Source organism: Bufo gargarizans, chromosome 5 (genome assembly GCF_014858855.1).
Source record: "Bufo gargarizans isolate SCDJY-AF-19 chromosome 5, ASM1485885v1, whole genome shotgun sequence".
Taxonomy (NCBI): Eukaryota; Metazoa; Chordata; class Amphibia; order Anura; family Bufonidae; genus Bufo; species Bufo gargarizans.
In genome coordinates, this window is record NC_058084.1 from 25821415 (window position 1) to 25836751 (window position 15337).

Genomic DNA, 15337 nt, shown 5'->3' on the forward strand with positions numbered 1-15337 from the left:
CCAAGCTTTCTGACACTGGCTAGTACATTTCTCTCTAGAATTCCTTGATAGTCTTGAGATTTCATTGTACCCTGCACAGATTCAAGACACCCTGTGCCAGACGCAGCAAAGCAGCCCCAGAACATAACAGAGCCTCCTCCATGTTTCACAGTAGGGACAGTGTTCTTTTCTTGATATGCTTCATTTTTTCGTCTGTGAACATACAGCTGATGTGCCTTGGCAAAAACTTCGATTTTTGTCTCATCTGTCCACAGGACATTCTCCCAGAAGCTTTGTGGCTTGTCAACATGTAGTTTGGCATATTCCAGTCTTGCTTTTTTATGATTCGTTTTCAACAATGGTGTCCTCCTTGGTCGTCTCCCATGTAGTCCACTTTGGCTCAAACAACGACGGATGGTGCGATCTGACACTGATGTTCCTTGAGCATGAAGTTCACCTTGAATCTCTTTAGAAGTCTTTCTAGGCTCTTTTGTTACCATTCGGATTATCCGTCTCTTAGATTTGTCATCAATTTTCCTCCTGCGGCCACGTCCAGGGAGGTTGGCTACAGTCCCATGGATCTTAAACTTATGAATAATATGTGCAACTGTACTCACAGGAACATCTAGTTGCTTGGAGATGGTCTTATAGCCTTTACCTTTAACATGCTTGTCTATAATTTTCTTTCTGATCTCTTGAGACAGCTCTTTCCTTTGCTTCCTCTGGTCCATGTCGAGTGTGGTACACACCATATCACCAAACAACACAGTGATTACCTGGAGCCATATATATAGGCCCAATGGCTGATTACAAGGTTGTAGACACCTGTGATGCTAATTAGTGGACACACCTTGAATTAACATGTCCCTTTGGTCACATTATGTTCTGTGTTTTCTAGGGGTACCATCATTTTTGTCCATGCCTGTTTCATGAGTTTATTTTTTTACATAATTCTGTTGAAGCATGGTTGAAAAACAATGTCTGACTTTCATTGGTTAACATTTATAGAATTTTAATTTATTATTACTTTTGTCAGATTAAAGTTATTTCTGTGACCATTGTGACTTTTTCTTTCATTGACCAAAGGGTACCAACAATTTTGTCCACGTCTGTATGTGCCCGTTTGTGCCCATTGCTGAGAAAAATTATGTTTTATTATAAAGAAATAAGCAGAAAACAGGGGCGTTGCCGTTACACCTAGAGGTTTTTCTCTCTCTGCAACTGCCGCACTCTCTGCACTTTGAATGACAAGGCCGGGCAGTGTAAATATTATCTCACTGGGTCCTGGCAATAAGGTACAGATGGTGCGGCAGCTGCAGAGAGAGCTGAGCCTCTAGGAGTAAAGGTAACGCCCCGTGGCTCCTAGAAGCTCATTTCCATATATTAAAGCATCATATTTCTCAGCAGTGCGGGCACATATGAACATGGGACCGACACAGACGCCTTCAGCTGCCGAGCGCACATGTAACAGGTCAGCCGGTGTCATAGAGACAGAACTGCTGACAGATGCCCCTATAAATGAAGTGATTTAGAAATGTGCTAGTTACACCATTTGAGTGACAGGTTAGGGACTCCTGGTGCTGCAGACACATAAGGGTGATCTTTGTACTCGTCCCATGGATCTCTAATAAAGTTAATTACCTACCTGAGAAAAAGATTAAAAGAGAATAAAACATATTTCATAATCAATGTTGGAGAAACCTCCTCCCGACGTGCTGCCCTGTGCTCCCAAGATGGCCGGACCATTGTACAGAACAAGCACTTCTACCTTTTTTGTCACCCCTATCTCCTCATAGATTGTAAGCTCTTGCGAGCAGGGTCCTCATTCCTGTTGTTCTAATCATTGACTTTTCTGTTGCTATGTTATTTATGACGGTTTCTACCCTGAACTGTAAAGCGCTGCGGAATATGTTGGCGCTATATAAATAAAGATTATTATTGTTATTATTGTATTGACTACATCGGGAGCGAGAGAAAGAGAATCATTTGTAGAGAAAGCTAAATACTCCCTCTGCTGTCTATCAGGTGTAACAGCAGGCAGATCCACCACCACTGACTTCTCTCCTAATCTGTCCATACAGCTTGGAACAGCACGCCAATATATATTATTAGGAGGTGCCACGGAAAGGGTTCTTCAGCCACATCGGTCAGTGCTAAATATTCTGGGTGCATTCAGAATGCATTGAATAATAGTTGTCTTTATTATTCTTTTTCAGTTCATCAAGTAGAATTTTTCTCCTATTTTTTCGCTCCAGCTACTGTAGCATAAATAAATCCAGATATGGTAAGTGATGACCTTTGTCAAGTCCCATCTGTCTGGAGAGATAAATATATAAATGGGCTGCATAAATCCAGTTGGGCCTCATTGGATCTGTGCAGCCGCCTTCCCTCTTTCTACATACTCTTCTTGTCCTGATCCTCTTTATACAATTTGCTCCCTGACAATTACAGCATTGTATTTATATTCACATTGTCTTTTATATATTTATCAACCATATTACGGTATCATGTTCTTAGCACTGTGTCAGTAAGCTCTGTAAGTGCACCAACAGTGGTTCCAGTTTGCTATCCGGGTTTCTTGGCTTATTCTAGGGTACTACCTTTTAGTGGCCTAGAAAGTTCACATTACTTGCTTCCTTAATCTCGGCATGTCTGGTTTATTCTATACTGGGGATCTGCCCCCCTGTGGGTTTGGGGTGGCCCCAACACAACGGCGGGTCCCACTGCCACCATTCAGGTGTCACCATGTGTTGCTGCTCTCCAGAAGGGATGGTAAGGTGTGATGCACCCCAGTGGGAAATAAGTCCAGAGAGTCAGGGTCTGCAGTAACCAGGGGGCTTCTTTACTGGAGGAACAAGTGAAAAACAACACAGGTGAGGCATAGGGCTGGCATCTCCAGTCTCCTCCAGTGCAGAAGAAGGGTTCATGCTGAGGAAAGGCCTGAGCTATCTGTCCCTCTCTCTTCAGAAGGCTTGTACCCTGGTCCAAGGCTGGTGATCCAGGGTCTGTGGCAGCATATCCCTGTCTCAGCATCTTCTCCTGGTCACTCAGTAGTCTGGCAGAGTCTCCTCTTCTAAGCACTGGTCCCTAACTGCAGGACACTAGGGGCTCTGACTGCGCTCCTTATATACAGTTTGTGGCTGAACTAGAGAACTAGAACCTTCTAGTGGGAGGAGTGGAGAAGCTCAGCACAAACAGATACAATGTAACACTTTCCGTCTCTCATAGACTTACAGTAAAGCTTCAATGATAATGGCAATGACAGAGCAATTTTTCCAGACAAAAACAGGTTTTCAGACATAATAACTAGAGATAAAGTCCTTAAAAATTCAATTCAGCTGCTTTGCCAAACTTTACAAAAAAAATTGCTTTGTGGCGAGTTAATTCGTGACAAGGCGTATTTAGCGGGTGCAATGACAGTGATTGTGCCGTCCCCATCATTGAACCCCTCAGATGCTGCGTTTATTGCTGATCGCGGCATCCGAGATGAATACTAAGGTCTTTCAGGGGTTGATCAGTAAAAAAAAAAAAATCGAATTGTACTTACCTTATCCATTTGAGTGCGAGGAGGCCACCATGGCCATCTTGCTTGAAGGTCTAGCGCGAAATCTCACGCATTGCATGATGACATCATCACGCTGGCTGGCGTGATGACATCATACGTCACCGTGCACAATATTTTGCATGGGATCTTCAAGCAAGATGGTTGTGGTGGCCTCTTCTCACTTAAATGGATGAGATGATTATGATTTATTTATTTTTATCGCCATTTCAGGGAAAATTGATTTGTTACCATCAAGCACGAGGAAATTCGGATCCAAGTCCACTTTGGATACTTCGATTCACTCAACACTAATAATAACAGCGACCTGAGGAAGCGCAATTTCATGCGAAGCGGCCGTCGCTGCTGAGATGTGTGAGGTTTGCGTGTTCCGCCCGCCTGTCACCCTGAGCATTGTTATGCAAGATTAAAGGACTGCATTCAGCAACACGACAGTGGTGAGTGCCGCCCCATTTCTTCTTTTTATTATTGGATTATGTCGCCTCTTTAAGGGCTGCGCACGCCTATGGCTATACTGTATCGTGAGACGTGGACGTGCGGTGCATTTATTTTTGGAGTGTGTGGTTGGCGTTTTGTTTACCCAGCAGCTGTGCCGCCGCGCTTTCTACTGTGGACACTAATATTAACAGAGCTGAACCTGACATCCAAAGGTCAGACTGTCTGGTTTTGGTGGTAAACAGGTCTGACTTTTTCCCTCCAAAACATGGTCTTCTTTCACCCCTTGAGGACACAGGACGTACCGGTACGCCCTATTTCCCGAGTCCTTAGGCCTCTTTCACACGGGCGTCATGTTTTTTGCCCGGATAAGAGCCGGGTGCGTTGCGGGAAAATGCGCAATTTTTCCGCGCGAGTGTAAAACATTGTCATGCGTTTTGCACTCGCGTGAGAAAAATCGCGCATGTTTGGTACCCAAACCCAAACTTCTTCACAGAAGTTTGGGCTTGGGATTGATGTTCTGAAGATTGTATTATTTTCCCTTATAACATGGTTATAAGGGAAAATAATAGCATTCTGACTACAGAATACATAGTATAATAGTGCTGGAAAAAGTTAACTCACCTTATCCTCTTGTTCGCGTAGTTCGTTCCCGGTCTGTTCTTTGCTAGCTGTGGGCTTGGGCTGAATGACCTGTGGTGACGTCAGATCACATGCTCCAATCACATGGTCCATCACCATGGTGATGGAGCATGTGATCTGACGTCATCAAAGGTCCTTTAGCCCAAGCCCACAGCTAGCAAAGAACAGACCGGGAACGAACTACGCGAACAAGAGGATAAGGTGAGTTAACTTTTTTATTTTTTTAACCCTTCCAGCACTATTATACTATGTATTCTGTAGTCAGAATGCTATTATTTTCCCTTATAACCATGTTATAAGGGAAAATAATACAGTGAATAGACTGACCTAGAACCCATGCGTGAAAATCGCACCGCATCCGCACTTGCTTGCGGATGCTTGCGATTTTCACGCAACCGCATTCACTTCTATGGGGCCTGCGTTGCGTGGATTATCGCACCGCAACGCACAAAGAGGAGCATGCTGCGATTTTCACGCAACGCATAAGTGATGCGTGAAAATCACCGCTCATGTGAACAGCCCCATAGAAATGAATGGGTCAGGATTCAGTGCGGGTGCAATGCGTTCAACTCACGCATCGCACCCGCGCGGAATACTCGCTCGTGTGAAAGGGGCCTTAAGGACACAGGACGTACCGGTACGTCCTGACTTAAAATCGGGATTCCGGCGCCACGGGGGTTAATCGGAACGGGATACCGGATGAAATCATTCAGCCGGCATCCCGTAACAACGCAGGGGGGGTCATTTGACCCCCGTATCGGCGATCGCAGAAAACCGCAGGTCAATTCAGACCTGTGGTTTTCTGCGTTTCCGGTCCATTCGGGTGTCCTGTGACCCGATGAACCAGAAAAAGACTGCGATCGGTGGCGTAATTATACACCACCAATCGCAGTCCGAAGATTTGGAAAGGCAGTGCTGGTCCTGGTGCTGAACGCCGCTGTCCAGGGTGCTGATTGGTGCAGGGGAGAGAGGCGCGAGATTCAAACTTCCTGCGCTCCTCTCTCCCCTCCTCTTCCTGTCCAGCACCCTGACCGTGCAGTATCGTCCAGCACCAGCTCCTGTGTCCCCCTAATCGCCATCCATCACCCTCCTGCACCCATCATGTCCACCCCGAGGTGATCCTGCCTATGACCGTCTGTATAAGATACGGCCGGTCATCGATCACTTTGGGGCCAAATTCATGGAGGCCTACGTACCTGGAAGTGAGGTCGCGGTTGATGAGTCTCTCGTTGCGTTCGAGGGGAGACTCAGTTTCCGCCAATATATTCCCACAAAGCGGGCGAGGTATGGCGTGAAGCTATACAAAATTTGTGAGCGTACCTCAGGGTACACTTACAAATTTCGTGTGTACGAGGGGCGAGATTCCCGTATTCAACCCCCAGAATGTCCCCCCACTCTGGGTGTTAGCGGGAAACTCGTGTGGGACCTTATGTACCCACTGCTGGATAATGGTTACCACTTGTACGTGGATAACTTTTATACCAGCATTCCCTTGTTCAGGTCCCTTGCCGCCAGATCCACGTTCACTTGTGGGACCGTGCGGAAAAATCAACGCGGCCTCCCTGCCTACCCCCTCCAGGTACCTATCCCCAGGGGTGAGACCCGTGCACTTACCAGTGGAAACCTGTTGCTGGTCAGGTATAAGGACAAGAGGGATGTCCTTATGCTGTCCACAATCCACGGTAACAGCACCACCCCAGTCTCTGTGCGAGGTACCACAGCAACGGTCCTCAAGCCCGATTGTATCGTCGACTACAATCGGTATATGGGAGGAGTTGATCTCTCTGATCAAGTCCTCACGCCATATAACGCCATGCGCAAAACCCGGGCATGGTACAAAAAAGTTGCGGTCTACTTGGTGCAGGTTGCCATGTACAACTCTTTTGTACTATCCCGAAGCGCTGGCAGCACAGGGACATTCCTCCAATTCTATGAGGCAGTCCTCAAGGACCTGATCTTTTCGGACCGGGAAAGAGCAGGCCGGAGTACCTCAGGAACTGGAGGCGCCCGGATCGTCCCTGGCCAACACTTTCCAGGTGTGGTCCCCCATACTGGAAAGAAGGGACGAACCCAAAAAAAGTGCAGAGTGTGTCACAAGAGGGGGATACGGAAGGACACCACTACTCAATGTGACACGTGCCCCGATCATCCGGGCCTCTGCGTTATCGATTGCTTCAGGGAGTATCACACTTCCATGGAGTACTACATTTTTATAATCCCCAACAGTCCCCTAGAACATAAAACACTATGGCTCTCAGACTTTGGAGACACAGAAACAATTTTTCTTTCCCCAAAAAATATTAGTTTTAGTGCAGGCATCCTCAAACTGCGGCCCTCCAGATGTTGTAAAACTATAACTCCCAGCATGCCCAGACAACCTACAGCCATCAGTAGGGCATGGTGGGAATTGTAGTTTTACAACATCTGGAGGGCCGCAGTTTTAGGATGCCTGCTTAGTGTCTCCAAAGTCTGAGAGCCATACATATTGGGCATCGTCGCGTGCGTAAAAGTCGTCGCTATAAAAATAACTTTTGACCAAACGCCTCAGATGAACGGTGTTAAAAACTGTGCCAAAACACCCATTTTTGGGCAAAATTTCAATTTGAATCCATTTTGCCGGTAATAAAGCAAGCGTTAACAGCCAAACAAAACTAAATATTTATTGCCCCGATTCTGTAGTTTGCAGAAACACCCCATATGTGGTCGTAAATGGCTATATAGCTGCACGGCAGGGCATAGAACGAAGGGAACTCCATACGGTTTCTGGAAGGCAGATTTTGATGGACAGTTTTTTTTTTTTTTTTACACCATGTCCCATTAGAAGCCCCCCCTGATGTAGCCTAGACTAGAAACTCCAAAAAAGTGACCCCATCTAAGAAACTACACCCCTCAAGGTATTCAAAAGTTACTTTACAAACTATGTTAACCCTTTAGGTGTTCCACAAAACTAAATAGCGAATGTAGAAACAATTTTAGAATTTAATTTTTTTGTTACATTGCCTCAAAAAAGAGTAATATAGAGCAACCAAAAATCAAATTTACCCCAAAAATAGTCCCAAAACAACAACCACCTTATCCCGTAGTTTCCTAGATGGGGTCACTTTTATGGAGTTTCTACTCTAGGGGTGCATCAGGGGGCTTAAAAGGGTACATCAATCTGCCTTCCAAAAACCATATGACATTCCCCTTCTTCTATGTCCTGCCGTTTAGCCAAATAGTAGTTTACAACCTCATATGGGGTGTTTCTGCAAACTACAGAATCAGGGCAACCCATTTTGAGTTTTGTTTGGCTGTTAACCCATTTTTTCCAGTAATAAAGTAAGGGTTAAAATGGCAAATTTTCAAAAAAATAGAAATTTCAAAATTTTTCTCCATCTGCCATTAACTCTTGTGGAACACCTAAAGGGTTAACAAAGTTTGTAAACCCAGTTTTGAATACCTTGAGGGGTGTACTTTCTTAGATGGAGTCACTTTTATGAAATTTCTACTCTAGGGGTGCAACAGGGGGCTTCAAATGGGAAATGGTATAAACAAAACCAGTCCTGCAAAATCTGCCTTCCAAAACCCATATGGTGTTCCCCTCCTTCTATGTGCTACCGTTCGGCCAAACAGTAGTTTACGACCACATATGGGGTGTTTCTGCAAACTACGGAATCAGGGCAACCCATTTTGAGTGTTGTTTGGCAGTTAACCCTTGTTTTACTCCTGGAAAAAATTGATTATATTGGAAAATTTTCCAAAAAATAGAAATTTCTAAATTGTTTCTTTATCTGCCATTAACTCTTGTGGAAGACCTAAAGGGTTAATAAAGTTTGAAAAAACAGTTTTAAATACCTTGAGGGGTGTAGTTTCTAGAATGGGGTCATTTTCGGGAGGTTTCTATTATCTAAGCCTCACAATATGACTTCAAACCTGAACTGGTCCATAAAAAGTGGGATTTTGAAGATTTCTGAAAAATTTCAAAATTTGCTTCTAAACTTCTAAGCCTTGTAACATCCCCAAAAAATAAAATATCATTCCCAAAATGCTACAAACATGAAGTAGACATATGGGGAATGTAAAGTCATCACACTTTTTGGGGGTATTACTATGTATTACAGAAGTAGAGAAACTGAAACTTTGAAATTTGCTAATTTTTCAAGATTTTTGGTAACATTTTTTTTTTATGCAAAAAAATTAACTTTTTTGACCCAATTTTAGCAGTGTCATGAAGTACAATATGTGACGAAAAAACTATCTCAGAACGGCCTGGGTCAGTCAAAGCGTTTTAAAGTTATGAGCACTTAAAGGGACACTGGTCAGATTTGCAAAAAATGGCCTGGTCCTTAAGGTGAAATAGGGCCGTGTCCTTAAGGGGTTAAACCTAATGGTAGCTGTGAAAATTGACCAGCTTCTCATGAACAGGATATATATTGTAACAAACATAAAATGCAGTTACACCATATTAAACAGTATAAGCCAATGGAAGTTAACCCTTTAAAATGAAATAAAGTAAGGAGTTGGTGACTCTGCATAGGGGAAACAGGGCAATGTCCAGACTTCACCCCCTGCTCCAGGGCACTACATACATACTAATATTGTCAGATGTTTTCTCTTGCTCAGATTGCATGAACTTCCCTTCTGGAGAGCTGTGTGTATACATATGGACACACAGAGAGGCCACCAATGGGCACTAATAGTTAATGAACACTGGTTGTAACCAGATCACTTTGTCCATGCATTTTCTTCTCCTACATTCAAACTGATTTTATTGTGTAGGAGAAAATACGTGGGATCCTGCCCTACTGGGTGGTATTTGAGCAGTGCTACTTAGGTGCCTTTTTTTTTATGTCTCTTGTATATTGTTGAGAAGTGTCTTGGTTACTTGGGAAAGGGGGCCTTGAGCCCAAAATGCATTGCGAAAGACTTCAACAAATGAATGTGAATTATGCTGCATCAGACTCGATTTTTAGACTTGCGATTTGAGAGTTTGTACCTGACAATGTCAAAAATTTAATTTTATGCATAATTATTTGTGTTTTAGTAGGTAGAGAGCATTACTTGGTAAGAATCTACAGTACTTATGCCTTTAGATACTACGTGTTCCAGAAATATGGAGAAAAAGAAAAAAGTGTCTGGCCATGCACCAAATTTATCATACAGCACGAAGAAGTTTGAGAAGTTTGGCCCATCTTTAGCCTGACTGTTTACGATTACACTGACTAGATTGTAGATGGGGTTAGTACATCTGCCCCCTGTATCCCCTCTACTAGGAACATCACATATTCTTTGTCCGTCTTTGTTTTATTTCTGGTCACATCTTTAAATAGTAAGCTCTTACCTGCTGAGAAAGGCATGAAGGCCGACCTGTTGCGGAACTGTCCATCCTCATCCAAGAAATGCCCGGGGTTGAATACTTCCGGAGTCTCCCACTGAGATGGGTCTGACAGGACGGATGAGAGGAAGGGGATCACGGTTGTTCCCTGATAAAGAAAAGACATGTGTTATATAAACAATGATTATAGTACTGTATTACTGGGCAATGCCACATTATTTCATTGATGGAACCTGATGGAAAGAAGTACAGACACACACACACACACATGCTGCTCTTAGAAGTCTATGGAGAGGGAATGAGGGTGAGGAGGAGTAAAGAAGTTCAGGAGTCAAAAACAGACATGCTGCGGACAGAAGTCTATGGACAGTGGAGGGTCAGGGGAAGGAAAGAAGTGAAAAAGACAAACATGGACATGCTGCTCATATGACACTATGGAGAAGTGAGGAGGAGTAAAGAAGTGCAGAGAGACCTGATTCTTACTGAAGAATATAGAGAGGGGAGAAGGTAGTAGAGAGTGCAGACAGAAACTTACAGAGATGCTGGCTATAGAGGTCTATGGAGAGGGAAGAGGTGTTCTTTATCATCAATTTCCATGTCTCCTGATGCTCCTCCTCCTTCTCCTCATCACTTGTTTTGACAGCACTCAATGACCGAAGCGATTGCAAAAAGACAACAGTATTCGTGCACTCATCCAATGGCGCAGAAGCTGAATGTGCACCTGACCAAGTTACTGGTGCTACAGTCCCTCCCTTTTCATGTAGCTGACTCCATCTGAGAACTGATGGCTGGTGCCCACCCAAGGTGAAGAGTCGCAAGCCGACATAAAATCTATATCAGCCCTGCACGTGTACATTTAGCAGAAAGTGGGCCAGTCCTTGAGTCTCTATGTCTGGTAGAGTTCACGCCAGCGCTGACATGTAGAGTAATAACTATGGTCAAGGACAATATATGTCTTTTACAGCTCTCTGGGTAAATGTCGTTACAGCCCAGGCACATCAGTAACTTGGCCAGGTCATGGGAATTCCGCCTCCGCGTTGTAATCGTAGGATTTCTGCACCAATGTCCTCGTCTGCCTCCTCATCCACCACCTTGTCCTCACCCTCCCCTCTAGGCACAGTTCACAGTAGTCCCAATAACTAGCTATTTGATAGAAAGTTCGAATGTAAAGTACCTGATGATTGAGTAACAAAAACTAATGAGAATATGGGTAACCTTTAAAATATAACTTTTAATATTATATATAAAATAGATGCCCTTAGATAATAGTGCAAGTAAGGTGAGCGGGGTGTAATGCCACCCCACTATTGGATAGGTGATCAGTACTACTAGGGACTCTGCCCCTAATGTACACCCTAGTCAAAGAGCCTTTCTCCAGGTCCAGCGCAACCTCCTACACCGTCCCCATGTCCTTCCCTGAACAGTGCTCTGACTGCCCAGCTTCGTCCTGAAGGGGAAGGGAAGAGAGGGAGGAGATCCCTAGTGACAGAATAACCCACACACACAGCAGCGCTCCCAGAGCCCTGGGACGCAACTGTTTTATGCAGCGCTAGACAGATGGAGACCTGCGTCCTGCGTAAACAAAAACTCGTCAGGTGTCTCTGTCCGTGAAACACCCGCCACACATAAGATTACAGATGAAAAATAATGCTGAAAACAACACCAGTTAGCAGCCCTGACGCGTTTCTCTGATGTATGTCAGTTCGTCAGGGGCCTATACAGAATGATGTCAGCACCAGTATCCTCGACCCACCCTCAGGTGGGGGCGGGTCAGTATAGGTTTCACAGTGTACTATGCAGTAATCAGTAGCGACAACTGTTGCAATATATATCAGACTTCACAACCTCCATTGTATGGCAGTATATCATTAGCCACAATTACATATGGGGGTTTGAACAAGTAAGGTTTACTTATCTTTGGGAAGAGACAGTCAGTGGACTTGTTCCCAAGATTCCAGGCCTGTTCCCTGCTAGCCTGTCAGCTGGATCCCGCGTGTGGCAGTACCGCTCCGACCGCCGGCCCAGCCGCACGTGCTTTCGGAGGTCCGCCCTTCCACCCGATCACGTGACCTCAACGTCATGGTCACGTGGGGCATCATGTGATCGCAGGTCCTGCGACCACACTGCAATCAGGATGGACTAATGGGGAGGCTGTCAAAATGAGGGGCGTGCTCAGGATGTTCAAACCACGCCCGCCTATCCCCTGTACTTAGATCTCGATTGGCTGATATTAGTAATTATTACCCGCCCTAGGTCTCAAGAGGATTAATGTGTGGGCATGCGCTAAGGGGACAGCGCTTCCCCACACGTTATGATTGTATTAGAGGTTCAAATTCATTTGTAGAGGGACGCCGCTGTGCCTCACACAATGGTGGAAGCAGTGTTACCCAGAGTATTTAAGGCCAGTGGAAATCAGAGGGCTATGAACACATTTTGTTCACTGAATCCCCTATCTTTTGTGCAGGGGTGAAGTAGAAGCATTGATGCGTCATAAGACATCTCACATAGGAGAGTCTCTATACTGTACACAGGCAGAACAACCCGGGTTGCACCGGGACAGGTCGCTGCGCAGGAGGCATGGGGTTAATTTAAATGAAGCAACCAAATGAGAGCTGCTCATTTAGTCCTCGTGGTTGGACACTTTTTAATTCAAAAATCCACCACGTCTCTCTTTGTAGGATCTTTTGGTCCCAGTCACCCCCCCTGATTGGGGGTAGGACAACCTCAATGCCCATAAATCGAACTTGTGAATAGTCCCCGCCATGGACAGATGTCACATGGCGCATCTCTTCGTTGACATAAATCCCCCAGATGTTCTCCTATCCTCCTGCGTAGATCCCGCTTTGTTTTGCCAATGTATTCAAGGCCACAGCCACATTGGGGTTAGCTAACCCCGGTATATCACCCCTCTTGTGCGGCAATTCACAAATTGTTTGATGTTATACACTTTTTTCGTCACATAACTTGTGAAGTTACGCCCCTGCTTAATGTAAGGGCATGCGACACATCCGCTACAGTGAAAAGATCCATGTGGTGATCTCAGCCACGAAGTTGGCATGGTGGTAGCGCCCGAATAGTGGCTATGTACCACATGATCCCGTATGTTGCGCCCTCTACGGTAGGTTACTTGAGCATTAGGGGTCACCATTTTGGCAATGTCCGAGTCAAGCAAAAGGGTTCTCCAATGTCTCGTCAGAATTTCTTTGATCTCCTCCGCCCCCATGTTGTATGTGCCTATTAGGCGTATCACCTTTTTCTCACTACGGCATCCTTGTGCGCTCAGTGGTGAGTGCTCTTTGATATGCTTTTCTCAACACATGGTCCGGGAATCCTTTTACCAGAAATCTCTGACGAAGGTCCCTTGCCTGTTCCTTGAACTGCAGGATGGTAGAGCAGTTCCTTCTCATCCTCAGGTATTGGCCTGTAGGGATCCTCTGTTTAAGAGGACCAGGGTGATAACTGTCCCACTAACAGGGAGTTAGTAGCCGTCGGTTTTCTGTAGGTTTCCGTACAGAGTTCACCCTCAGGTCCTTTATCAACCCGAATGTCAAGGAACAGCAGAGACTGTACAGATGTATCATGCGTAAACCGTAGCCCCAAATTGTTCACATTGAGGGTGTCCACCAGATCTATAAAGGTGTCCACCGACCCCAGCCAGATAATAAAGATATCATCTATATATCTGGCCCACATCACCACAGGTACGGTGAGTGGGCTAGGGGGGGGTCGGTGAACAACAACTCCCTTTCCCACCAGCCCAGGAACAGATTTGCATACAATGGGGCACAGGGGCTCCCCATTGCGGTGCCCCTGAGCTGGTGGTAGTAGGATCCGTCAAAGACGAAATAATTGCATGTTAGGGTAAAATGCAGCAATTTCAAGACAAAAGCATTATGGTTGGCGAACTGACAGCCCCTGGTGGCCAGGAAATCTGTCACTGCCCTCATACCTAATTCATGTGGGATAGAAGAGTATAGCGCTTCCACATCGATGGAAGCCAGAAGGCAATCATCCTCCAGCGTGACTCCCTCCAGTCTTCCCAGCAGGTCACTGGTATCCCTTGTGTGGGATGGCAGGGCCTTGACAAAGGGGGCCAATATCTGGTCCACATAGACTCCCACATTTTGATTGAGGCTGTTGATGCCAGAAACAATCGGGCGTCCTTTGAGGGGGGACGTACCCTTGTGAATTTTTGGTAATAAATAAAACGTTGCAACTCTAGGGTGTCGACATTCTAGAAATGCAAATTCATCTTGAGAGATGAGGCCTTGCTCCTTGGCCTCCCTTAATATTTGGTAGAGCTGTGATTGATACTGTTTAGTCGGATTATCTTTTATTCTCTCATAGGTTTCTGAGTCTGACAACAGCCTCACACACATATCTCTATACTGTGGGGTGTCTAGGACCACGATATTGCCCCCCTTGTCTGAAGGTTTTATCGTCACGTTCTTGTCTTTTCCGAGGCTCCTTAGCGCAAGATGCTCTTCCCTAGTGCAGTTAAAGGTCTTTCTAGATACCATCAGGTGATCCAGGTCGGTGAGGACCTGATGCAGGAAGACATCCACACAGTTGGGATCTCCAATCGGTGGCATCTTGATGCTTTTATTTTTTAACAATGTGAAGGGGCCTTTCCATGTCTAATGGGGTGCTGTCAGTCAGACTAAAAAGGAGATGTACGTCTTGTAGAATGTCTAGCTGGACACCTAATTCCCTACTTTCACGTTTCTCAATAAGGGAAAATGGTGGAGATGGTGGAGAAGGGCTCTTTGACTAGGGTGTACATTAGGGGCAGAGACCCAGTAGCCCCTTCCCCCCTTCTCCTATCCCTCCCTAGTAGTACTGAGCCCCTATGCAATAGTGGGGTGGCATTACACCCCGCTCACCTTACTTGCACTATTATCTAAGGGCATCTATTTTATATATAATATTAAAAGTTATATTTTAAAGGTTACCCATATTCTCATTAGTTTTTGTTACAGTTCACAGTAGTTCTCATCATATCACATATGCAAAGCTAGGCGTTCTGCACCTTGTCAAAAATGGGTGCACTGTTTAGACATTCTGAGAGGGCTCCAAAAATAGACTACTATAGATACATGCTGTGTAGTCAGTTGGTCGCTGCCTACGAGTGCCATTGTCTGTCCTCAGGAAGTTGTGACCAGGGAGAACCCTCTGCGCTCACGCTCCACTGCCATGACTGGGGGAAGGGCAGGAGCAGCACCAGCTCCTAAATGCAGCAACTTCAGTCTGGAGTCTATGATAAGTAGTTGTCTTCAGCCACCTTCTGAACATATCACCCAGCAACAGGACATGTAGCAGAAGGTAAACCAGCAGGTGGTGGCATACTTGGACTGCACCCTGTCACCCATGATCCCCTGGACTACTGGGCATGCAAAACTGAAGTA

General features: G+C 45.4%; 1 protein-coding gene across 1 annotated transcript in view; it reads right to left on the minus strand.

Moving 5' to 3' along the window:
• Positions 1-15337, minus strand: part of LOC122938889 (cytochrome P450 2C39-like) — a 94585-nt gene that overhangs the window by 11522 nt on the left and 67726 nt on the right. Inside the window, exon 9 of the mRNA XM_044294744.1 lies at positions 9939-10080. Within this exon, the coding sequence (XP_044150679.1) occupies positions 9939-10080 (142 nt within the window). The remainder of the gene's footprint in view (positions 1-9938; positions 10081-15337) is intronic.